Genomic DNA, 27,367 nt, shown 5'->3' with positions numbered 1-27,367 from the left:
CGCAATGAAAACACGGCCTAAGAATATACAGGTTATATTTCCATGTAGCAGTAGGTGGTCACCAGAATCTATTTCACTGATGGACCTTAGGCCCCCAGTCCGGGCCTTCCACACACCCCTTGAGTGCACCAGAAAAATCTTCCTGCTCTTGGTGCACCACCGAGCTCCGAGCTTCGTGAATGTGTCGTCCCACATTTACTAATCGTGCAGAGGGCAAGGGTTTTGTGCTGAAATTATTTTGGCATAAACCAATTTTGAGTTTGTGCCAAAATAAATCCATCATAACTGGACATCCACGCTGGGACCTTCCCTATGCTGATAAAAATCACTAGTAAAACAACCACAATGGTGCTGATATTTATTACATCTCACATGTAGAATTATATAATTACCAGTCATCATGTGACTCCTCAATGGTCCCCGAACACACAAGACCTCCTTACTGATCTGTGGCTTCTGGGAGAATAGGGCAAAATATTGGTCACAGGGCAGTTCTGCTTTGTCTGCGGAAGAGTTTCCTGTGTTATAGGAAGGTCTGGGGAAGAGATCCGGTTCTTGTAGGAAGGTCTGGAGAAGAGATCCGGTTCTTGTAGGACGGTCTGGAGAAGAGATCCGGTTCTTGTAGGACGGTCTGGAGAAGAGATCCGGTTCTTGTAGGACAGTCTGGAGAAGAGATACGGTTCTTGTAGGAAGGTCTGGAGAAGAGATCCGGTTCTTGTAGGAAGGTCTGGAGAAGAGATCCGGTTCTTGTAGGAAGGTCTGGGGAAGAGATCTGGTTCTTGTAGGAAGGTCTGAAGAAGAGATCCGGTTCTTGTAGGAAGGTGTGGAGAAGAGATCCGGTTCTTGTAGGAAGGTGTGGAGAAGAGATCTGGTTCTTGTAGGAAGGTGTGGAGAAGAGATCCGGTTCTTGTAGGGAGGTCTGGAGAAGAGATCTGGTTCTTGTAGGAAGGTCTGGGGAAGAGATCTGGTTCTTGTAGGAAGGTCTGAAGAAGAGATCCGGTTCTTGTAGGAAGGTCTGGGGAAGAGATCTGGTTCTTGTAGGAAGGTCTGAAGAAGAGATCCGGTTCTTGTAGGAAGGTCTGAAGAAGAGATCCGGTTCTTGTAGGAAGGTGTGGAGAAGAGATCCGGTTCTTGTAGGAAGGTCTGAAGAAGAGATCCGGTTCTTGTAGGAAGGTCTGGAGAAGAGATCCGGTTCTTGTAGGAAGGTCTGGAGAAGAGATCTGGTTCTTGTAGGAAGGTCTGGGGAAGAGATCCGGTTCTTGTAGGAAGGTCTGAAGAAGAGATCCGGTTCTTGTAGGAAGGTCTGGAGAAGAGATCTGGTTCTTGTAGGAAGGTCTGAAGAAGAGATCCGGTTCTTGTAGGAAGGTCTGGAGAAGAGATCTGGTTCTTGTAGGAAGGTCTGAAGAAGAGATCCGGTTCTTGTAGGAAGGTCTGGAGAAGAGATCCGGTTCTTGTAGGAAGGTCTGGAGAAGAGATCCGGTTCTTGTAGGAAGGTCTGGAGAAGAGATCCGGTTCTTGTAGGAAGGTCTGGAGAAGAGATCCGGTTCTTGTAGGAAGGTCTGGGGAAGAGATCCGGTTCTTTTAGGAAGGTCCAGTGATCACTGTGAGATCTGATCACTGTGAGATCTTCTTTTGGGATATTTTTCACTTTAAAATAAAGTTCTAGAAAAATAAGAGAAGACAAAACAGAAACCATTGAGACAATCGGTACGGTAAGTCAGATATATTGGGGCACATTTACTAAGTATGTGGGAAACGTCACTAAAAGTGCTCTGCCCGTGTGTAACGCTTGGTCTGCCAGATTCATTAAGAAGGTGCGCCAGAAATCATGGATCTGGCGCTTCCCTGCACTGGCCCGACAAAAGGTCACCATCTTTTTTGTGGTGCGCCTTTTACACAGGCAATCTCCATATTAAATAGGGCGCTCGGTCCGACTCAGCACCGGACGCCCCCTAATTTGTGTTGCATGGAGGATAACACAGCTGCACCACGAAAAGGTCACGTGTGACACAAGAGCAGCGCGGACACTTCTTACACCTGTGCAAGGAGTTTTCACCTAAAAGATCCTCCAAAGTCCGGCAGAAATGCGGCGCAGAACCCTTAGTAAATGTTCCCCAATGGCTTCACTAGACAAGAGGCTCATTTACTAAGGGTCCGAACTACGCACTTTCGTCGGGTTTCCCAAATATTTCCGTTCTACGCCGAATTGCCCTGGAATTTTGGCGCATGTGATCGGATTGTGGCGCATTGGCGCCGGCTTTCAAGTGAAAGAAATCGGGGGGGGGGGGGGTGGCCGTCGGACAACCCAACAGATTTGGAAAAAAACGTGGAATTTTAAAAAACGGTTTGGGTTGCGAGATCAGCACTTACATGCACCAGGAAGAAGACCTCAGTGCAGAAGCGACACCTGCTGGATATCGGGCGCACAGACCTTAGTGAATCCCGGCAGACCCGAATCCTCGTCGGACAACGTGCCGCAGGATCGCAACAGAACCGGATAAGTAAGTGTGCCCCATCTTCTTCCTCGTCCACAAGGCACAGGTAAGAGGCGCACAACATGATGAGCAGGGCCCTGGATGTAGACAGCGGCCCAGATTACTGAAGCCCCTGCGCCAGTTTTCTGTCTGACTTGCTTGTACGTGGATTTCTGGACACGTCTTTGTGGTGGCTGAAGGGGAGGTTCCTGTGTCGGATCGGGCATCACATTTATCAAGCAGAGTCCAGCAGAATCGTGTTAGAGCCGCCAGAAATCCTGAATCTGCGGCACATAGTTCACACTGCGCTGGTTCTGATAAATGTGGGTCAGTTTTATCCACGTGTCCACCAGTACCCAGAGAAGGTTTGACGCGTTTCATTTCTGAGAGATTCCTGGAGAACCTGCAGGATTTGTGTCTGTGCTCTATAGAGAGAAGGTCCCGGTTACACGACTGCTGAGAGGCCGGGGGATTCCTGATGGAACGGGGGATATGACCTTCGAAGGATTCATTGATGTTCGGTGGGGATACGGCAGTGTCCCAGGTTCTAGCCTGTCCAGCTGTGTGGAGATGGTCTCCAAGTGATGGGGAAGATGCACAGAATTCTAAATGTAGCCCCACAAAAAGACTTCACAGGGGGTTTCCAAAGTGGCCCCCGCTGTGGTAAGGATTCCTCCCCATACTGGTGATGTGGTGGGGCCCTTTCCTTTATACATGTCCCGGTGAGAGGGCTGGAGGGGGTGGCCCCAGGACTGACCACTCGTTGTGTGTGGTGACTGACCTTCCTACGGAGAGGAAATAATTGTCTTCTTCATCCGATGTGACAATCAGTCTCTAGTGGAGAACAGTCACCTAATCTATTCCATGACTGATCATGTTCTTCTTGTGTCCCATTATTTTATTTATTGAAAACTAATAGTTTGCTATGAGCAATGATCTGCAGACACAAACTGTACACCACCGAGGCCGTATACAACCAACCACCGAGGCCGTATACAGCCACCGAGGCCGTATACAACCACCGACGCCGTATACAACCACTGACGCCATATATCACTGATGCCGTAAACCACCCGCATTTCCCTTCCATACAAATGATATGGGTTCAAGTATTATTATACATAACGCGTTTCACATCCAAACACATCAATGTATGTGAACCACTGCAAGCAGCACAGAGTATTTCAGGTGGTAGCAGTCAGTCCTGCAACACAGAGTATTTCAGGGAGTAGTGGTCAGTCCTGCAGCACAGAGTATTTCAGGTGGTAGCGGTCAGTCCTGCAGCACACAGTATTTCAGGTAGTAGCAGTCAGTCCTGCAGCACACAGTATTTCAGGTAGTAGCAATCAGTCATGCAGCACACAGTGTTTCAGGTAGTAGCCGTCAGTCACGCAAAACACAGTATTTCAGGTTGTAGCAGTCAGTCACGCAAAACACAGTATTTCAGGTGGTAGCGGTCAGTCCTGCAGCACAGAGTATTTCAGGTAGTAGCAATCAGTCCTGCAGCACACAGTATTTCAGGTGGTAGCAGTCAGTCATGCAGCACACTGTATTTCAGGTAGTAGCAGTCAGTCCTGCAGCACAGAGTATTTCAGGTAGTAGCAGTCAGTCATGCAGCACAGAGTATTTCAGTTAGTAGCAATCAGTCCTGCAGCACAGAGTATTTCAGGTAGTAGCGGTCAGTCCTGCAGCACACAGTATTTCAAGTAGTAGCGGTCAGTCCTGCAGCACACAGTATTTCAGGTAGTAGCAGTCAGTCATGCAGCACACAGTGGGGGTCATTTACTAAGGGCCCGATTCGGGTTTTCCCGACGTGTTACCCGAATATTTCCGATTTGCGCCGATAGTACCTGAATTGCCCCGGGTTTTTGGCGCACGCGATCGGAATTTGGCGCATCGGCGCCGGTATGCGCGCAACGGAAATCGGGGGGCGTGGCCGAATGAAAACCCGACGTATTCGGAAAAACCGCCGCATTTTAAAAAAAAAATGTGTCGCGAAAATTTCACTCACCTTCATCCTGGATAGGCCGGTGTATTTCGAGGCATTCCAGCGAACTTCAGCGCAGCAGCGCCACCTGGTGGACGTCGGAGGAACTGCTTTGATGAATCCCGGCCGGACCCGAATCCAGTGCAGAGAACGCGCCGCTGGATCGCGAACGGACCGGGTAAGTAAATCTGCCCCAGTATTTCAGTTAGTAGCAATCAGTCCTGCAGCACACAGTATTTCAGGCAGTAGCGGTTAGTTCTGCAGCACACAGTATTTCAGGTAGTAGCGGTCAGTCCTGCAGCACACAGTATTTCAGGCAGTAGCGGTTAGTTCTGCAGCACACAGTATTTCAGGTAATAGCGGTCAGTCCTGCAGCACACAGTATTTCAGGTAGTAGCGGTCAGTCCTGCAGCACACAGTATTTCAGGTAGTAGCGGTCAGTCTTGCAGCACACAGTATTTCAGGTAGTAGCGGTCAGTCTTGCAGCACACAGTATTTCAGGTAGTAGCGGTCAGTCCTGCAGCACACAGTATTTCAGGTAGTAGCGGTCAGTCATGCACGGGGCAGTCAGTTCTTTGGACGGCTTGTCTGAGCGATTGGGGCGGATTCTCTGGTTAATGGTTTCCAGTCACTGCACAAGAAGAGATAAGAATAGAGTGAGGCCGTGTCACCTGCAGCAGGCAGAGCAGGATGAACGTGTCTTCAGCTGGGGATGATGACTGCGCTGTGATTAGTGCCGGTATGTCATGCATATATATGCTACAGGGAATCGGTACCTACCTCCTACACCATTAACCAATGACAGAACAGGTGAGAAGATGCTTGCGCCCCCTGCAGTTGGCCTGTGGAGCTGCTCGGCCCCGTCTACCACCACATATGATGTCACCGTGTAGACGGACGCTTCCCAATGACCTCACCACTAGATACCGACAATATGACAGCACTGACACAGCCAACGTGTAGCCGCTTCATGTGCAAGACCAAGGATAGCCATGTGACCCTGGGGATCTGCTCCAAGGATAGCCCCGTGACCCTGGGGATCTGCTCCAAGGATAGCCGCGTGACCCTGGGGATCTGCTCCAAGGATAGCCGCGTGACCCTGGGGATCTGCTCCAAGGATAGCCGCGTGACCCTGGGGATCTGCTCCAAGGATAGCCGAATGACCCTGGGGATCTGCTCCAAGGATAGCCATGTGACCCCACTCCAAGGATAGCCGTGTGACCCCGCTCCAAGGATAGCCGCGTGACCCTGGGGATCTGCTCCAAGGATAGCCGCATGACCCTGGGGACCTGCTCCAAGGATAGCCGCATGACCCTGGGGACCTGCTCCAAGGATAGCCGCATGACCCTGGGGACCTGCTCCAAGGATAGCCGCATGATCCTGGGGACCTGCTCCAAGGATAGCCGCATGACCCTGGGGACCTGCTCCAAGGATAGCCGCATGACCCTGGGGACCTGCTCCAAGGATAGCCGCATGACCCTGGGGACCTGCTCCAAGGATAGCCGCATGACCCTGGGGACCTGCTCCAAGGATAGCCGCATGACCCTGGGGACCTGCTCCAAGGAAAGCCGCATGACCCTGGGGACCTGCTCCAAGGATAGCCGCATGACCCTGGGGACCTGCTCCAAGGATAGCCGCATGACCCTGGGGACCTGCTCCAAGAATAGATGCATGACCCTGGGGATCTGCTCCAAGGATAGCCGCATGACCCTGGGGATCTGCTCCAAGGATAGCCGCGTGACCCTGGGGATCTGCTCCAAGGATAGCCGCATGACCCCGCTCCAAGGATAGCCACATGACCCCGCTCCAAGGATAGCCACATGACCCCGCTCCAAGGATAGCCACATGACCCCGCTCCAAGGATAGCCACATGACCCTGGGGACATGTTCCAAGGATAGCCGCATGACCCTGGGGACATGTTCCAAGGATAGCCGCATGACCCTGGGGATCTGCTCCAAGGATAGCAGCATGACCCTGGGGACCTGCTCCAAGGATAGACGCATGACCCTGGGGATCTGCTCAAAGGATAGCCGCACGACCCTGGGGACCTGCTCCAAGGATAGCCATGTGACTCCGCTCCTAGGATAGGACCCTGGGGACCTACTCCAAGGATAGCAATGTGACTCCGCTCCTAGGATAGCCGCATGACCCGGGGGACCTGCTCCAAGGATAGCCACGTGACTCCGTTCCAAGGATAGCCAAGTGATTCTGGGGCCCTGCTCTAAGGATAGCCGCATGCCTCCGGATAGCCATGTGACCCCCAAGGCCTTGCTCCAAGTATATCCAAGAGACCCCGAGGGCTTGCTCCAAGGATAGCCACATGACCCTGGGGACCCACTCCATAGATAGCCGTGTGACCCCGCTCCAAGGATAGCCATGTGACCCAATGACCTAATTTTAAGGATAGCCGCGTGACCCCCCTCCAAGGGAAGGGAGGAAATAAAACCTTCAGTAGAAGCTTAATCCCTCACACTGCTGTGGTCCCGTTACTTCCCCTCCCCCATCCCCTCTGGTCAGCTGACACCCCTATAGCACCACCGTAGTGTGAATGCTATGTATAGCGCTGGCTGAAGGTTACACAACTGTCTGATACAGAATGAGGGGGATGGGATCCACTACAATTATCCGTCACATCACATGATGTGTAACAGGCTCTGCCACAAAATGAAGTATAAAGCAGCAGAGCGATCGGCTTTATCCCGGGGCATTACCCATAAATCCAGGGACCGAGACTCTGGGGATCTTCTGTTATCCACGGCCGCCTACCTTCTAAAATAAACTATTATAATTATGCTAATGAGACAGAAGTGCTCTAACCTCCGTGCGGTAGTTTTACAGGCTGTTATACTGTCTCAACCTAGAAGGGGTCGTGGAGTCACTACGCTCTGTATAGAGGGGGTCGTGTAATCACTACGCTCTGTATAGAGGGGGTCGTGTAATCACTACGCTCTGTATAGAGGGGGTCGTGTAATCACTACGCTCTGTATAGAGGGGGTCGTGTAATCACTACGCTCTGTATAGAGGGGGTCGTGGAATCACTACGCTCTGTATAGAGGGGGTCGTGTAATCACTACGCTCTGTATAGAGGGGGTCGTGGAATCACTACGCTCTGTATAGAGGGGGTCGTGTAATCACTACGCTCTGTATAGAGGGGGTCGTGGAGTCACTACGCTCTGTATAGAGGGGGTCGTGTAATCACTACGCTCTGTATAGAGGGGGTCGTGTAATCACTACGCTCTGTATAGAGGGGGTCGTGTAATCACTACGCTCTGTATAGAGGGGGTCGTGTAATCACTACGCTCTGTATAGAGGGGGTCGTGGAGTCACTACGCTCTGTATAGAGGGGGTCGTGTAATCACTACGCTCTGAATAGAGGGGGTCGTGTAATCACTACGCTCTGTATAGAGGGGGTCGTGGAGTCACTACGCTCTGTATAGAGGGGGTCGTGGAGTCACTACGCTCTGTATAGAGGGGGTCGTGGAGTCACTACGCTCTGTATAGAGGGGGTCGTGTAATCACTACGCTCTGTATAGAGGGGGTCGTGTAATCACTACGCTCTGTATAGAGGGGGTCGTGTAATCACTACGCTCTGTATAGAGGGGGTCGTGTAATCACTACGCTCTGTATAGAGGGGGTCGTGGAGTCACTACGCTCTGTATAGAGGGAGTCGTGTAATCACTACGCTCTGTATAGAGGGGGTCGTGTAATCACTACGCTCTGTATAGAGGGGGTCGTGGAGTCACTACGCTCTGTATAGAGGGGGTCGTGTAATCACTACGCTCTGTATAGAAGGGGTCGTGTAGTCACTACGCTCTGTATAGAGGGGGTCGTGTAATCACTACGCTCTGTATAGAGGGGGTCGTGTAATCACTACGCTCTGTATAGAGGGGGTCGTGTAATCACTACGCTCTGTATAGAGGGGGTCGTGTAATCACTACGCTCTGTATAGAGGGGGTCGTGTAATCACTACGCTCTGTATAGAGGGGGTCGTGGAATCACTACGCTCTGTATAGAGGGGGTCGTGTAATCACTACGCTCTGTATAGAGGGGGTCGTGGAGTCACTACGCTCTGTATAGAGGGGGTCGTGGAATCACTACGCTCTGTATAGAGGGGGTCGTGTAATCACTACGCTCTGTATAGAGGGGGTCGTGTAATCACTATGCTCCGTATAGAAGGGGTCCTGTAATCACTACGCTCTGTATAGAGGGAGTCGTGTAATCACTACGCTCCGTATAGAGGGGGTCGTGTAATCACTACGCTCTGTATAGAGGGGGTCGTGTAATCACTACGCTCTGTATAGAGGGGGTCGTGTAATCACTACGCTCTGTATAGAGGGGGTCGTGGAGTCACTACGCTCTGTATAGAGGGGGTCGTGGAGTCACTACGCTCTGTATAGAGGGGGTCGTGGAGTCACTACGCTCTGTATAGAGGGGGTCGTGGAGTCACTACGCTCTGTATAGAGGGGGTCGTGGAGTCACTACGCTCTGTATAGAGGGGGTCGTGTAATCACTACGCTCTGTATAGAGGGGGTCGTGTAATCACTACGCTCTGTATAGAGGGGGTCGTGTAATCACTACGCTCTGTATAGAGGGGGTCGTGGAATCACTACGCTCTGTATAGAGGGGGTCGTGTAATCACTACGCTCTGTATAGAGGGGGTCGTGTAATCACTATGCTCCGTATAGAAGGGGTCCTGTAATCACTACGCTCTGTATAGAGGGAGTCGTGTAATCACTACGCTCCGTATAGAGGGGGTCGTGTAATCACTACGCTCTGTATAGAGGGGGTCGTGTAATCACTACGCTCTGTATAGAGGGGGTCGTGTAATCACTACGCTCCGTATAGAAGGGGTCCTGTAATCACTACGCTCTGTATAGAGGGAGTCGTGTAATCACTACGCTCCGTATAGAGGGGGTCGTGTAATCACTACGCTCTGTATAGAGGGGGTCGTGTAATCACTACGCTCTGTATAGAGGGGGTCGTGGAATCACTACGCTCTGTATAGAGGGGGTCGTGTAATCACTACGCTCTGTATAGAGGGGGTCGTGTAATCACTACGCTCTGTATAGAGGGGGTCGTGGAGTCACTACGCTCTGTATAGAGGGGGTCTTGGAGTCACTACGCTCTGTATAGAGGGGGTCGTGTAATCACTACGCTCTGTATAGAGGGGGTCGTGGAGTCACTACGCTCTGTATAGAGGGGGTCGTGTAATCACTACGCTCTGTATAGAGGGGGTCGTGTAATCACTGCGCTCTGTATAGAGGGGGTCGTGTAATCACTACGCTCTGTATAGAGGGGGTCGTGTAATCACTACGCTCTGTATAGAGGGGGTCGTGGAGTCACTACGCTCTGTATAGAGGGGGTCGTGGAATCACTACGCTCTGTATAGAGGGGGTCGTGGAGTCACTACGCTCTGTATAGAGGGGGTCGTGGAGTCACTACGCTCTGTATAGAGGGGGTCGTGTAATCACTACGCTCTGTATAGAGGGGGTCGTGGAGTCACTACGCTCTGTATAGAGGGGGTCGTGTAATCACTACGCTCTGTATAGAGGGGGTCGTGTAATCACTACGCTCTGTATAGAGGGGGTCGTGGAATCACTACGCTCTGTATAGAGGGGGTCGTGGAGTCACTACGCTCTGTATAGAGGGGGTCGTGTAATCACTACGCTCTGTATAGAGGGGGTCGTGGAGTCACTACGCTCTGTATAGAGGGGGTCGTGTAATCACTACGCTCTGTATAGAGGGGGTCGTGTAATCACTACACTCTGTATAGAGGGGGTCGTGTAATCACTACGCTCTGTATAGAGGGGGTCGTGGAGTCACTACGCTCTGTATAGAGGGGGTCGTGTAATCACTACGCTCTGTATAGAGGGGGTCGTGTAATCACTACGCTCTGTATAGAGGGGGTCGTGTAATCACTACGCTCTGTATAGAGGGGGTCGTGTAATCACTACGCTCTGTATAGAGGGGGTCGTGGAGTCACTACGCTCTGTATAGAGGGGGTCGTGGAATCACTACGCTCTGTATAGAGGGGGTCGTGTAATCACTACGCTCTGTATAGAGGGGGTCGTGTAATCACTACGCTCTGTATAGAGGGGGTCGTGTAATCACTACGCTCTGTATAGAGGGGGTCGTGTAATCACTACGCTCTGTATAGAGGGGGTCGTGGAGTCACTACGCTCTGTATAGAAGGGGTCGTGTAATCACTACGCTCTGTATAGAGGGGGTCGTGGAGTCACTACGCTCTGTATAGAAGGGGTCGTGTAATCACTACGCTCTGTATAGAGGGGGTCGTGTAATCACTACGCTCTGTATAGAGGGGGTCCTGTAATCACTACGCTCTGTATAGAGGGGGTCGTGGAATCACTACGCTCTGTATAGAGGGGGTCGTGTAATCACTACGCTCTGTATAGAGGGGGTCGTGGAATCACTACGCTCTGTATAGAGGGGGTTGTGGAATCACTACGCTCTGTATAGAGGGGGTCGTGTAATCACTACGCTCTGTATAGAGGGGGTCGTGGAGTCACTACGCTCTGTATAGAGGGGGTCGTGGAGTCACTACGCTCTGTATAGAAGGGGTCGTGTAATCACTACGCTCTGTATAGAGGGGGTCGTGTAATCACTACGCTCTGTATAGAGGGGGTCGTGGAATCACTACGCTCTGTATAGAGGGGGTCGTGTAATCACTACGCTCTGTATAGAGGGGGTCGTGTAATCACTACGCTCTGTATAGAGGGGGTCGTGTAATCACTACGCTCTGTATAGAGGGGGTCGTGTAATCACTACGCTCTGTATAGAGGGGGTCGTGTAATCACTACGCTCTGTATAGAGGGGGTCGTGGAATCACTACGCTCTGTATAGAGGGGGTCGTGGAGTCACTACGCTCTGTATAGAGGGGGTCGTGTAATCACTACGCTCTGTATAGAGGGGGTCGTGTAATCACTACGCTCTGTATAGAGGGGGTCGTGTAATCACTACGCTCTGTATAGAGGGGGTCGTGGAGTCACTACGCTCTGTATAGAGGGGGTCGTGGAATCACTACGCTCTGTATAGAGGGGGTCGTGTAATCACTACGCTCTGTATAGAGGGGGTCGTGTAATCACTACGCTCTGTATAGAGGGGGTCGTGTAATCACTACGCTCTGTATAGAGGGGGTCGTGTAATCACTACGCTCTGTATAGAGGGGGTCGTGTAATCACTACGCTCTGTATAGAGGGGGTCGTGTAATCACTACGCTCTGTATAGAGGGGGTCGTGTAATCACTACGCTCTGTATAGAGGGGGTCGTGTAATCACTACGCTCTGTATAGAGGGGGTCGTGTAATCACTACGCTCTGTATAGAGGGGGTCGTGTAATCACTACGCTCTGTATAGAGGGGGTCGTGGAGTCACTACGCTCTGTATAGAGGGGGTCGTGTAATCACTACGCTCTGTATAGAGGGGGTCGTGGAATCACTACGCTCTGTATAGAGGGGGTCGTGTAATCACTACGCTCTGTATAGAGGGGGTCGTGTAATCACTACGCTCTGTATAGAGGGGGTCGTGGAGTCACTACGCTCTGTATAGAAGGGGTCGTGGAATCACTACGCTCTGTATAGAGGGGGTCGTGTAATCACTACGCTCTGTATAGAGGGGGTCGTGTAATCACTACGCTCTGTATAGAGGGGGTCGTGTAATCACTACGCTCTGTATAGAGGGGGTCGTGTAATCACTACGCTCTGTATAGAAGGGGTCGTGTAATCACTACGCTCTGTATAGAGGGGGTCGTGTAATCACTACGCTCTGTATAGAGGGGGTCGTGGAGTCACTACGCTCTGTATAGAGGGGGTCGTGTAATCACTACGCTCTGTATAGAAGGGGTCGTGTAATCACTACGCTCTGTATAGAGGGGGTCGTGTAATCACTACGCTCTGTATAGAGGGGGTCGTGTAATCACTACGCTCTGTATAGAGGGGGTCGTGTAATCACTACGCTCTGTATAGAGGGGGTCGTGTAATCACTACGCTCTGTATAGAAGGGGTCGTGTAATCACTACGCTCTGTATAGAGGGGGTCGTGTAATCACTACGCTCTGTATAGAGGGGGTCGTGTAATCACTACGCTCTGTATAGAGGGGGTCGTGTAATCACTACGCTCTGTATAGAGGGGGTCGTGTAATCACTACGCTCTGTATAGAGGGGGTCGTGTAATCACTACGCTCTGTATAGAGGGGGTCGTGTAATCACTACGCTCTGTATAGAGGGGGTCGTGTAATCACTACGCTCTGTATAGAGGGGGTCGTGTAATCACTACGCTCTGTATAGAGGGGGTCGTGGAGTCACTACGCTCTGTATAGAGGGGGTCTTGGAGTCACTACGCTCTGTATAGAGGGGGTCGTGTAATCACTACGCTCTGTATAGAGGGGGTCGTGTAATCACTACGCTCTGTATAGAGGGGGTCGTGTAATCACTACGCTCTGTATAGAGGGGGTCGTGGAATCACTACGCTCTGTATAGAGGGGGTCGTGTAATCACTACGCTCTGTATAGAGGGGGTCGTGGAGTCACTACGCTCTGTATAGAGGGGGTCGTGGAGTCACTACGCTCTGTATAGAGGGGGTCGTGTAATCACTACGCTCTGTATAGAGGGGGTCGTGTAATCACTACGCTCTGTATAGAGGGGGTCGTGTAATCACTACGCTCTGTATAGAGGGGGTCGTGGAATCACTACGCTCTGTATAGAGGGGGTCGTGTAATCACTACGCTCTGTATAGAGGGGGTCGTGTAATCACTACGCTCTGTATAGAGGGGGTCGTGTAATCACTACGCTCTGTATAGAGGGGGTCGTGTAATCACTACGCTCTGTATAGAGGGGGTCGTGTAATCACTACGCTCTGTATAGAGGGGGTCGTGTAATCACTACGCTCTGTATAGAGGGGGTCGTGTAATCACTACGCTCTGTATAGAAGGGGTCGTGTAATCACTACGCTCTGTATAGAGGGGGTCGTGGAGTCACTACGCTCTGTATAGAAGGGGTCGTGGAATCGCTCTGTTCTGTATATAAGGGGTCGCAAAAGAGTCAACTTCTTTCAGTGTTTTTGGAAGTTTAGTGCCCTCTGCTGGCTGCTTCTGAGTGCTGCCGCTCTGACATGAAGTCCTCGGCTTGTACGATACCATCCTGTATTCATACCTTCTACCTAACTTTTTTGCGACAGAATGAGGGGGAAAAAGCCCCTCCCCTTTTACTAAAACCACGCCTATTATCCCACCCACAAGCATAATATAATATTGACCTTGATGTTCCCCACATAGTACAATGCCCCTTACTTTGGCCACCCCCTCATGGACCTGTTTAATACCCCATAATGCAACTATGCAACATATAAAACCCCTCTTCAATTTTATCTTCCCTTCACATTTGGTTTTGCACTTTTAATGCATCTCCCCAGTTACATAAATACTATCTGTCCTTCAGCCTCCCCCTGTGGCCGCCGTCCTTCAGCCTCCCCCTGTGGCCGCCGTCCTTCAGCCTCCCCCTGTGGCCGCCGTCCTTCAGCCTCCCCCTGTGGCCGCCGTCCTTCAGCCTCCCCCTGTGGCCGCCGTCCTTCAGCCTCCCCCTGTGGCCGCCGTCCTTCAGCCTCCCCCTGTGGCCGCCGTCCTTCAGCCTCCCCCTGTGGCCGCCGTCCTTCAGCCTCCCCCTGTGGCCGCCGTCCTTCAGCCTCCCCCTGTGGCCGCCGTCCTTCAGCCTCCTCCTGTCCCCCAGCCCCCCTGTCCTTGAGCTTCCTCCTCCTCTCTAGCCTCCTCCTCCTATCCCCAGGCACCTCCTTTCCTCCAGCCCCCTTGTCCTCTATCCGCCTCCTGTCCTCCAGCATCCTCCTCCTGTCCCCAGCCTCCAGACTCCTCCTTTTCCCCAGGCTCCTCCTTCAGCCCTCCTGTCCTCTATCCTCTTTCTGTCCCCCAGCATCCTCTTATTGTGACCTCCTGTCTCCTGTTATTAAACAAAAAACCCAGTTTCTTACCTTAACTCGTTCCCCCATTGCAGTCACTTCTTCTCCCGGGCTCCGACTGGATGGGGCGGGGCCAGCCGAGGGGCGGAGCTAACTCATCACACGACTCCTTTAGACATCATGCAATGATTCGGCTGCCCTGCATGTAGCTCTAATGTACAGAACCAGGAGGAAGAAGGGGGAACACCAGACATTCTCCTAGCCGCCCGTGACGGTGGGACAGAGCCCAAAAAACAGGACCGTCCCGTTGAATCAGGGACAATTGGGAGGTATAATGTATGTATGGAATATGGTGAATGTACAGAAGAGGCCATAAGGTGCGCAAAGTTATGAGCCTCACAGGATCCCCACCAGTCTCTGTGCCCTCTAGAGAAGCTTCCACAGCTATAATGGTCAGAGGATGCGGGTGTATGTGACTGGGGGCTGTGACACTGCCATAAGGGTAGAGCAGCCGTCCAGAGAACCATCGCCCTAACACAGAGTACAAGGTCACCTGACAGTCACGGCCGCTGCATCAGGAAGCCGCGCCTATATGAAGAGTAATTGTTCCCAAACTCCTCCAGGGCTTCGGGTTCACTGGATGAAAAAAAATTACAAGGTCATCAGGAGAGGCACTACTGCCATAACACCACCATCCACCATTATGTATGCCACCGGCAGCATGGGAGACAGTACACGCCACCGGGGTGCATGCCACCGGCAGCATGGGGGACACTACAGGCCACCGGGGTGCATGCCACCGGCAGCATGGGGGACAGTACAGGCCACCGGGGTGTATACCACTGGCAGCATGGGGGACACTACAGGCCACCAGGGTGCATGCCACCGGCAGCATGGGGGACAGTACAGGCCACCGGGGTGTATACCACTGGCAGCATGGGGGACACTACAGGCCACCAGGGTGCATGCCACCGGCAGCATGGGGGACAGTACAGGCCACCGAGGTGTATACCACTGGCAGCATGGGGGACAGTACAGGCCACCAGGGTGCATGCCACCGGCAGCATGGGGGACAGTACAGGCCACCGGGGTGTATACCACTAGCCTCAAAATCTGTGGGGGTGAGAGATGAAATGTACACTTCCTGTTCTAGAGAGAACATTTCCCATCAGCCGGATCGCTAACAGCACATGTAGGAAATGTACCACGTATATCCATAAAACACAGGATCCACCATATCTAATGGGTAATGTCACAGCTCTCTCCTGTCTGCACAGGTCACAGAGCATGCCCACTACACTCTCCCATAGAAGTCTGGGACACAACCAGGACTACAAACATAGCCACCAGGACACATGGGAGACACACAGGACTATGATGAGAGCCACCAGGACACATTGGAGACACCCAGGACTATGATGAGAGCCACCAGGACACATTGGAGACACCCAGGACTATGATGAGAGCCACCAGGACACATTGGAGACACCCAGGACTATGATGAGAGCCACCAGGACACATTGGGGACACTCAGTACTACAAACAAAGCCACCAGGACACATTGGAGACATAAAGGGCGACAAACATAGAACCTACAGGTCATATGGGAGATACCCGGGAAGTAGAGTAGAGCGAAGACAAGACAAGACAAGTGTAACAAATACTCTAAACTTCAGGAGGGCAAATTTTCAGCAGCTAAAGGAGGACCTTATAGGCATAAACTTGGATAATGTTCTCAAAAACAAAAGCACTACTTTTTCCCTAATATTCTAAAAAACGCCTGTGAGAAACACAAACCATACGGGAAAAGCATAAGAGACACAAGAAAACGCCAATGTGGTGACTCGACTTGTGAGGAAAGCAATAAGCGAGAAAGATAAGGAGTGTAAGGTGCTAAAACATGAAGGCAGCGATGAGGCGTTACAGGATTATAGAGAAATATTGCCAAGGAGAGCAAATTTAATCTCAAATTATTTTTCAAGTATTTGAATGAAAAGAAACTAAAAACTGGCCCTCTGAGAAATAACATGGGGGTCCTGGTGGAAGGAGATGAGGAAAGGGCCAATCTACTGAATGTCGCCTTCTCGACTGTCTTTACCCTGGAAAATCCCCTGGTGGAAGACACAATGAGGAATGATGTAAATTCTCTTTGGAATGTCAAGTTTACCCAGGAAAAGGTACAGCGCCGCCTCAAAACCACTATGATGGATAAATCACCGGGGCAGGATGGCATGTACCCCCGGGTTCTGCATGAACTATGTACCGTGATAGACAGACCGTTATTTTTAATATTTGAAGATTCCCTGAGGACTGGCTATGTTCCACAGGACTGGCGCAACATAGACAGGGGGCATCTTCTACACCTAGAGGAGAGGAGGTTCTACCATCACCATAGACAGGGGGCATCTTCTACACCTAGAGGAGAGGAGGTTCTACCATCACCATAGACAGGGAGCATCCTCTACACCTAGAGGAGAGGAGGTTCTACCATCACCATAGACAGGGGACATCCTCTACACCTAGAGGAGAGGAGGTTCTACCATCACCATAGACAGGGGGCATCCTCTACACCTAGAGGAGAGGAGGTTCTACCATCACCATAGACAGGGGGCATCCTCCTCACCTAGAGGAGAGGAGGTTCTATCATCACCATAGACAGGGGACATCCTCTACACCTAGAGGAGAGGAGGTTCTACCATCACCATAGACAGGGGCATCCTCTACACCTAGAGGAGAGGAGGTTCTATCATCACCATAGACAGGGGGCATCCTCTACACCTAGAAGAGAGGAGGTTCTACCATCACCCTAGACAGGGGGCATCCTCTACACCTAGAGGAGAGGAGGTTCTACCATCACCATAGACAGGGAGAAGCCTCTACACCTAGAGGACAGGAGGTTCTACCATCACCATAGACAGGGGACATCCACTACACCTAGAGGAGAGGAGGTTCTACCATCACCATAGACAGGGGGCATCCTCTACACCTAGAGGAGAGGAGAATCTACCATCACCATAGACAGGGGGCATCCTCTACACCTAGAGCAGAGAAGGTTCTACCATCACCATAGACAGGGGGCATCCTCTACACCTAGAGGAGAGAAGGCTCTACCATCACCATAGACAGGGGACATCCTCTACACCTAGAGGAGAGGAGTATCTATCATCACCATAGACAGGGAGCATCCTCTACACCTAGAGGAGAGGAGGCTCTACCATCACCATAGACAGGGGGCATCCTCTACACCTAGAGGAGAGGAGGTTCTACCATCACCATAGACTGGGTGCATCCTCTACACCTAGAGGAGAGGAGGTTCTACCATCACCATAGACAAGGGGCATCCTCTACACCTAGAGGATAGGAGGTTCTACCATCACCATAGACAGGGGCATCCTCTACACCTAGAGGAGAATCTACCATCACCATAGACAGGGGGCATCCTCTACACCTAGAGGAGAGGAGGTTCTACCATGACCAGAGCCATGGGGCTTCCTCTACACCTAGAGGAGAGGAGGTTCTACCATCACCATAGACAGGGGGCATCCTCTACACCTAGAGGAGAGGAGATTCTACCATCACCATAGACAGGGGCTTCCTCTACACCTAGGGGAGAGGAGGTTCTACCATCACCATAGACAGGGGGCATCCTCTACACCTAGAGGAGAGGAGATTCTACCATCACCATAGACAGGGGGCATCATCTACACCTAGAGGAGAGGAGGTTCTACCATCACCATAGCCAGGGGGCATCCTCTACACCTAGAGGAGAGGAGGTTCTACCATCACCATAGACAGGGTGGCATCCTCTACACCTAGAGGAGAGGAGGTTCTACCATCACCATAGACAGGGAGCATCCTCTACACCTAGAGGAGAGGAGGTTCTATCATCACCATAGACAGGGGCATCCTCTACACCTAGAGGAGAGGAGGACCTACCATCACCATAGACAGGAGGCATCCTCTACACCTAGAGGAGAGGAGGTTCTACCATCACCATAGACAGGAGGCATCCTCTACACCTAGAGGAGAGGAGGTTCTACCATCACCATAGACAGGGGGCATCATCTACACCTAGAGGAGAGGAGGTTCTACCATCACCATAGACAGGGGGCATCATCTACACCTAGAGGAGAGGAGGTTCTACCATCACCATAGACAGGGGGCATCCTCTACACCTAGACGAGAGGAGGTTCTACCATCACCATAGACAGGGTACATCCTCCACACCTAGAGGAGAGGAGGTTCTACCATCACCATAGACAGGGTACATCCTCCACACCTAGAGGAGAGGAGGTTCTATCCTCACCATAGACCGGAGACATCCTCTACACCTAGAGGAGAGGAGGTTCTATCCTCACCATAGACCGGAGACATCCTCTACACCTAGAGGAGAGGAGGTTCTACCATCACCATAGACAGGGGGCATCCTCTACACCTAGAGGAGAGGAGGTTCTACCATCACCATAGACAGGGGCATCCTCTACACCTAGAGCAGAGGAGGTTCTACCATCGCCATAGACAGGAGATATCCTCTACACCTAGAGGAGAGGAGGTTCTACCATCGCCAAAGACAGGGGCATCCTCTACACCTAGAGGAGAGGAGGTTCTACCATCACCATAGACAGGGGGCATCATCTACACCAAGAGGAGAGGAGGTTCTACCATCACCATAGACAGGGGGCATCCTCTACACCTAGAGGAGAGGAGATTCTACCATCACCATAGACAGGGGGCATCATCTACACCTAGAGGAGAGGAGGTTCTACCATCACCATAGCCAGGGGGCATCCTCTACACCTAGAGGAGAGGAGGTTCTACCATCACCATAGACAGGGGGCATCCTCTACACCTAGAGGAGAGGAGGTTCTACCATCACCATAGACAGGGAGCATCCTCTACACCTAGAGGAGAGGAGGTTCTATCATCACCATAGACGGGGGGCATCATCTACAACTAGAGGAGAGGAGGTTCTACCATCACCATAGACAGGGGGCATCATCTACACCTAGAGGAGAGGAGGTTGTACCATCACCATAGACAGGGGGCATCCTCTACACCTAGACGAGAGGAGGTTCTACCATCACCATAGACAGGGTACATCCTCCACACCTAGAGGAGAGGAGGTTCTACCATCGCCATAGACAGGGGCATCCTCTACACCTAGAGGAGAGGAGGTTCTACCATCACCATAGACAGGGGGCATCCTCTGCACCTAGAGCAGAGGAGGTTCTACCATCACCATAGACAGGGGACATCCTCTACACCAAGAGGAGAAGAGGTTCTACCATCACCATAGACAGGGGACATCCTCTACACCTAGAGGAGAGGAGGTTCTACCATCGCCATAGACAGGGGGCATCCTCTACACCTAGAGGAGAGGAGGTTCTACCATCGCCATAGACAGGGGGCATCCTCTACACCTAGAGGAGAGGAGGTTCTACCATCACCATAGACAGGGGGCATCCTCTACACCTAGAGGAGAGGAGGTTCTACCATCACCATAGACAGGGAGCATCCTCTACACCTAGAGGAGAGGAGGTTCTATCATCACCATAGACAGGGGCATCCTCTACACCTAGAGGAGAGGAGGACCTACCATCACCATAGACAGGAGGCATCCTCTACACCTAGAGGAGAGGAGGTTCTACCACCACCATAGACAGGAGGCATCCTCTACACCTAGAGGAGAGGAGGTTCTACCATCACCATAGACAGGGGGCATCATCTACACCTAGAGGAGAGGAGGTTCTACCATCACCATAGACAGGGGGCATCATCTACACCTAGAGGAGAGGAGGTTCTACCATCACCATAGACAGGGTACATCCTCCACACCTAGAGGAGAGGAGGTTCTACCATCACCATAGACAGGGTTCATCCTCCACACCTAGAGGAGAGGAGGTTCTATCCTCACCATAGACCGGAGACATCCTCTACACCTAGAGGAGAGGAGGTTCTACCATCACCATAGACAGGGGCATCCTCTACACCTAGAGGAGAGGAGGTTCTACCATCACCATAGACAGGGTTCATCATCTACACCAAGAGGAGAGGAGGTTCTACCATCACCATAGAAAGGGGGGGATCCTCTACACCTAGAGGAGAGGAGGTTCTACCATCACCATAGACAGGGGGCATCCTCTACACCTAGAGGAGAGGAGGTTCTACCATCACCATAGACAGGGGGCATCCTCTACACCTAGAGGAGAGGAGGTTCTACCATCACCATAGACAGGGGGCATCCTCTACACCTAGAGGAGAGGAGGTTCTACCATCACCATAGACAGGGGCATCCTCTACACCTAGAGGAGAGGAGGTTCTATCATCACCATAGACAGGGGCATCCTCTACACCTAGAGGAGAGGAGGACCTACCATCACCATAGACAGGAGGCATCCTCTACACCTAGAGGAGAGGAGGTTCTACCATCACCATAGACAGGGGCATCCTCTACACCTAGAGGAGAGGAGGTTCTACCATCACCATAGACAGGGGCATCCTCTACACCTAGAGGAGAGGAGGTTCTATCATCACCATAGACAGGGGCATCCTCTACACCTAGAGGAGAGGAGGACCTACCATCACCATAGACAGGAGGCATCCTCTACACCTAGAGGAGAGGAGGTTCTACCATCACCATAGACAGGAGGCATCCTCTACACCTAGAGGTGAGGAGGTTCTACCATCACCATAGACAGGGGGCATCATCTACACCTAGAGGAGAGGAGGTTCTACCATCACCATAGACAGGGGGCATCATCTACACCTAGAGGAGAGGAGGTTCTACCATCACCATAGACAGGGGGCATCCTCTACACCTAGAGGAGAGGAGGTTCTACCATCACCATAGACAGGGGGCATCCTCTACACCTAGAGGAGAGGAGGTTCTACCATCACCATAGACAGGGGACATCCTCTACACCTAGAGGAGAGGAGGTTCTACTATCACCATAGACAGGGGGCATCCTCTACACCTAGAGGAGAGGAGGTTCTACCATCACCATAGACAGGGGGCATCCTCTACACCTAGACGAGAGGAGGTTCTACCATCACCATAGACAGGGTACATCCTCCACACCTAGAGGAGAGGAGGTTCTACCATCACCATAGACAGGGTACATCCTCCACACCTAGAGGAGAGGAGGTTCTATCCTCACCATAGACCGGAGACATCCTCTACACCTAGAGGAGAGGAGGTTCTACCATCACCATAGACAGGGGGCATCCTCTACACCTAGAGGAGAGGAGGTTCTACCATCACCATAGACAGGGGCATCCTCTACACCTAGAGCAGAGGAGGTTCTACCATCGCCATAGACAGGAGATATCCTCTACACATAGAGGAGAGGAGGTTCTACCATCGCCAGAAACCGGGGCATCCGCTACACCAAGAGAAGAGGAGGTTCTACCATCACCATAGACAGGGGGCATCATCTACACCAAGAGGAGAGGAGGTTCTACCATCACCATAGAAAGGGGGGGATCCTCTACACCTAGAGGAGAGGAGGTTCTACCATCACCATAGACAGGGGGCATCCTCTACACCTAGAGCAGAGGAGGTTCTACCATCACCATAGACAGGGGACATCCTCTACACCTAGAGGAGAAGAGGTTCTACCATCACCATAGACAGGGGACATCCTCTACACCTAGAGGAGAGGAGGTTCTACCATCGCCATAGACAGGGGGCATCCTCTACACCTAGAGGAGAGGAGGTTCTACCATCGCCATAGACAGGGGGCATCCTCTACACCTAGAGGAGAGGAGGTTCTACCATCGCCATAGACAGGGGACATCCTCTACACCTAGAGGAGAGGAGGTTCTATCATCACCATAGACAGGGGGCATCCTCTACACCAAGAGGAGGTTCTACCATCACCATAGACCGGGATTCTTTACTGTAAGAGCAGGTTTTTATGGTGGACTCTATGTACATGTTCAAGACAGACCTTTCTGGAGAGCAAAAATATCACAGTTTATTGGGGAAAAAAATTGTTTAATTCTTAAGGGTTGGACTTGATGGACTTGTGTCTTTTTCCAGCCTTATATACTATGATACTATGAACACTTGGAAACAGTGGAGATACTAAAGACTAAAGAGCAGGGTCACCTGACCCCATGAGAGCTCCCCAGATCTTCTAAGCACATTGGAAGTACACATGGGAAATACCCAGGACTACCAGCAGAGCCAGCGGTACACAGGGGAGATACTAAAGACTAAGAACATGGCCACCTTAAGTCACCCATGTCTCCGAGCAGGGCCAATAGGACACATGGGAAGTACCCAGGACTATGAGCAGAGCCAGCACCAGGACATATGAAAGATACTCAGGACATAGGAGCAGAGCCACCAGAACACATGGGAGATACCCAGGGCGACGAACAAGGACGTGACAGGACACTTAGGAGAAGAGCCAGCGACTGGACACATGGGAAATACCGGCACTAGGAACCGAGCCAACATGTGGAGATGCCAAAGACTAAGAGCACCTGGACCCATGGGAGATACCTTGGTCTACAAGGAGGTCCACTCAGACACATGGGAGATTCCAGGGATGAGGAGCAGAGCCTGCACTGGGACATATGAGCGATACCCAGGATGACCACGTCCAGACACACTGGAGAAACCCAGGACTACGAGCAGAGCCACGAGGACACACTGGAGAAACCCAGGACTACGAGCAGAGCCACGAGGACACACTGGAGAAACCCAGGACTACGAGCAGAGCCACGAGGACACACTGGAGAAACCCAGGACTACGAACAGAGCCACGAGGACACACTGGAGAAACCCAGGACTACTAGCAGAGCCACGAGGACATACAAGAGATACCCACGACTACGAGCCGAGCCACGAGGACATATAAGAGATACCCAGGACTACGAGCAGAGCCATGAGGACACATAAGAGATACCCAGGACTACGAGCAGAACCATGAGGACATATAAGAGATACCCAGGACTACGAGCAGACTCACCAGGACAAGGGGCAGTTACCATGGCTATGAGCAGGGCCCGGGAACAAGGGGCAGTTACCATGGCCACAAGGAGGGCCCGGGAACAAGGGGCAGTTACCATGGCTACGAGCTGGGCCCGGGAACAAGGGGCAGTTACCATGGCTACGAGCAGGGCCCGGGAACAAGGGGCAGTTAGCAAGGATCAGAGGGGCAGTTAGCAGGGATCAGAGGGGCAGTTAGCAGGGATCAGAGGGGCAGTTAGCAGGGATCAGAGGGGCAGTTAGCAGGGATCAGAGGGGCAGTGACACTTACACTTCATCATCGTATTCCTTTGGTGGAGAAACTGCAATAACCAGGTCAATCCAATCCTGTGAAAAGGAAGATAATGAGAAGTAGAAGCATTGGACAAGGAGCAATGATGAGGAGGACACTGCCCAGTGCGGGACTTACCCCTCCAGCGTTCCAGGCTTTCGCCAGGGTGCTCTGCGCTTCTGATAAAGTCACATCAGTCAGAATCTTCCCATTAACTGCCAGAATCTCATCTCCGCGAACAACCCCCCCTACAGGAGAGACAAGGACATCACAGATCAGGGACCCTCCTGGTGTACGAGGCCTTGGATTCTGTCCCCTCCCCTCCCTCTATGGTATTGGTCCCATAGGTGACATGGCTGCTCCTATACTCCAGACCATCCACCATGTCATCCATGGAAGGTCCTGCCCAGGTGACTGAGGAGCCCATGGCTGGAGGGCAATACTACAAGTGCTACCATATAGCCCTCTGTATGTGACGCACCGTGTCTGTCTGCCGCGCCTCCATCGTATATCGCTGACACAACAATCTTCCCGATTGGAGATTCAATGCCGCCTTCCACTGCCAGGTCCAGCGCCCCCTCCTGCCGGAGAACCAACAACAAGACGTGAACCCCCCCAAAGTGTTGTTACAGTATTTGGGTGATATCATTGTGTAATACGACCTAATCCATTCTCAGGAAGGGGTTAACCACAGTGCGTTGGGGAGGTTTTAGTTAAATGTTAAAAAAAAATGTCATTAACCAACCCCCTACACCATTCCCCGGCACCCACCGCCACCAGGTACCATCAAGTCTCTAAAGGTGGTCGTGTCCAGGGTCAGCCGCAGATATCATTGGGCTGTGCTCCATTTAAGAGCCGAGCAGGAGGAGCCTCATGTTACTGGGGGGGGGGGGGATAGCTCCTGATTTTCGGGCTTCACCGCCCAATAAGACCGCTTGCAGCTCCATCTATAGGTGCCCCGGGACAGCATGGGATCTGGGTGCAAAGTAAGTGATTACAAGTTCTTTCTGAGGTTCGGGTCACTCGTGGATTCACATTTCAGAACTTTGCAAAATAACCAAGCAGCCCGGGTAATTGGGATATTTATCTCGACCCCTGAGCCGGTCAGACGCGTTGTCTCTCACTACTTGTGCCAATAAGCAGACCCCACGTAACCCTGGAGGGGGTAACACTGGCAGTAGCACAGCATTAGATGTAGTTGTGCCCCGGTGGTCGCCCCCACCTGACGTGGTGCATTGTGGATACCATGTACCCCTGGAGGGGGTAACACTGGCAGTAGCACAGCATTAGATGTAGTTGTGCCCCGGTGGTCGCCCCACCTGAGGTGGCGCATTGTGGACCCCACGTACCCCTGGAGGGGTAACACTGGCAGTAGCACAGCATTACATGTAGTTGTGCCCCGGTGGTCGCCCTCCCCTGACGTGGTGCATTGTGGACCCCATGTGATAATAGAGGGGGATTTACTTCTAACACAGGAACAAATGTCAGATGTTTTGCAATTCGTCAAGCCCCGAATTATCTCCCCCCCCCCCCCCCCTGTAACATCCCCAGAGAGGGGGGCACATACTTTCTTGTAATTCCTAGAAGCCTGTGACAACCTGTACTGTCACCAGGGGAGGTGAACACAGACCCCAATACACAGAATACGACCCCCACATATCACTGATCCCCTTCTAATCCCGCACACGGGGAGATATTCGTCTTCTCACCTTTTTTATTCTCAGTTGCCGCACGTCCTTCCCTGCGATCTGCTCTGCGGAGAACTGGGAGAAAGGGACACGTCACTACAGAGCACGAACACGGCACAACGCAGCGCGGACACGGCACAACGCAGCGTGGACACGGCACTACAGAGCGCGGACACGGCACAACGCAGCGCGGACACGGCACAACGCAGCGCGGACACGGCAAAACGCAGCGCGGACACGGCAAAACGCAGCGCGGACACGGCAAAACGCAGCGCGGACACGGCAAAACGCAGCGCGGACACGGCACAACGCAGCGCGGACACGGCACAACGCAGCGCGGACACGGCACTACAGAGTGCGGACACGGCACAACGCAGCGCGGACACGGCACAACGCAGCGCGGACACGGCACTACGGAGCACGAACACGGCACAACGCAGCGTGGACACGGCACTACAGAGCGCGGACACGGCACAACGCAGCGCGGACACGGCACAACGCAGCGCGGACACGGCACTACGGAGCACGAACACGGCACAACGCAGCGTGGACACGGCACTACAGAGCGCGGACACGGCACAACGCAGCGCGGACACGGCACAACGCAGCGCGGACACGGCACTACGGAGCACGAACACGGCACAACGCAGCGTGGACACGGCACTACAGAGCGCGGACACGGCACAACGCAGCGCGGACACGGCACAACGCAGCGCGGACACGGCACTACGGAGCACGAACACGGCACAACGCAGCGTGGACACGGCACTACAGAGCGCGGACACGGCACAACGCAACGTGGACACGGCACAACGCAGCGCGGACACGTCACTACGCAGCGCGGACACGTCACTACGGAGCACGAACACGGCACAACGCAGCGCGGACACGTCACTACGGAGCACGAACACGGCACAACGCAGCGTGGACACGGCACAACGCAGCGCGGACACGGCACAACGCAGCGCGGACACGTCACTACGGAGCACGAACACGGCACAACGCAGCGTGGACACGGCACTACAGAGCGCGGACACGGCACAACGCAACGCGGACACGGCACAACGCAGCGCGGACACGTCACTACGCAGCGCGGACACGTCACTACGGAGCACGAACACGGCACAACGCAGCGCGGACACGGCACAACGCAGCGCGGACACGGCACAACGCAGCGCGGACACGGCACAACGCAGCGCGGACACGGCACAACGCAGCGCGGACACGGCACAATGCAGCGCGGACACGGCACAATGCAGCGCGGACACGTCACTACAGAGCGCGGACACGGCACAACGCAGCGCGGACACGCCACTACGCCTCACTTTGCAGCAGGACAGGTGTCACATGACCGCGGCTCTAGAAATGTGGCGGAGGGTCTCAGGCACTTACCATGGTGTAGGGGTCAAAGTCCTCCACATACTTCTGGAATCCCTCAATAAGGAGATAAAACACAGTTAGTGCGGATCCTCGGGATATCAAACTCCTGACAGCCAAGAGCCGGAGCATAGTACATAGCGAGGGGAGCCCAGCCATCACATGGGACCCCAAGCAGCCAATCAGAGGCCACAATGCACATTCTCACAGCAATTCAGACATGAGAGCTGATCTCAGATTATGTCATCTTTGACCGCAGCAACCAATCAATGTCTAGTAGCAGACATAGGCTGGGAAGTGCTATGGTGACGGGGAAGGGGCCACAGCAAACAGAGGGGAGGGGCCAGTACAACCAAAGAGACAAAAGGGAGGAGCAACTGTCATCAGAATAGAGAAGGAGGAACAACAGCACCTGGATGACAGGAGTGTGGGGTCACAGGAGAGGAGCCAAAGACAAAGAGGAGGGGCCACAGCATTCAGGTGACAAAGGGGAGGAGCCACGGCACCCAGAGGTGTTACTTGTCTCTTATTTGATCGGAAGGACGAGTTGTAGACGACCATTCGCTTCAACATCTCCGGTTGCTGCAGAGGCAGATTATTAGCCTTGTGTGTCTTGTGTATTTCCTCCCCTCACCCGGCTCTCTACCTC

General features: G+C 52.7%; 1 protein-coding gene across 2 annotated transcripts; it reads right to left on the bottom strand.

The window, feature by feature from the left end:
* Positions 1-344: 344 nt before the first annotated feature.
* LOC140108606 (harmonin-like) lies at positions 345-27,367 on the bottom strand. 2 transcript variants are annotated; one of them, XM_072131857.1, is made up of 7 exons: positions 26,734-27,367; positions 25,363-25,416; positions 24,135-24,234; positions 23,792-23,901; positions 23,654-23,709; positions 14,938-15,020; positions 345-1,662 (listed from the first exon to the last, which is right to left on the bottom strand). In XM_072131857.1, the coding sequence occupies exons 1-6, from the start codon at positions 26,875-26,877 to the stop codon at positions 14,945-14,947; spliced, it is 540 nt and encodes a 179-aa protein (XP_071987958.1). In that variant the 5' UTR covers positions 26,878-27,367; the 3' UTR covers positions 345-1,662; positions 14,938-14,944. The 2 variants fall into 2 exon arrangements, with proteins under 2 accessions (XP_071987958.1, XP_071987959.1); XM_072131858.1 differs by lacking the exon at positions 14,938-15,020 and having other exon boundaries at positions 26,734-27,362.

The sequence above is a fragment of the Engystomops pustulosus genome, unplaced genomic scaffold, assembly GCF_040894005.1.
Source record: "Engystomops pustulosus unplaced genomic scaffold, aEngPut4.maternal MAT_SCAFFOLD_156, whole genome shotgun sequence".
Classification (NCBI taxonomy): domain Eukaryota; kingdom Metazoa; phylum Chordata; class Amphibia; order Anura; family Leptodactylidae; genus Engystomops; species Engystomops pustulosus.
The sequence above is the reverse complement of the archived record's forward strand: the minus strand, read 5'-3'. Positions and strand labels throughout refer to the sequence as shown.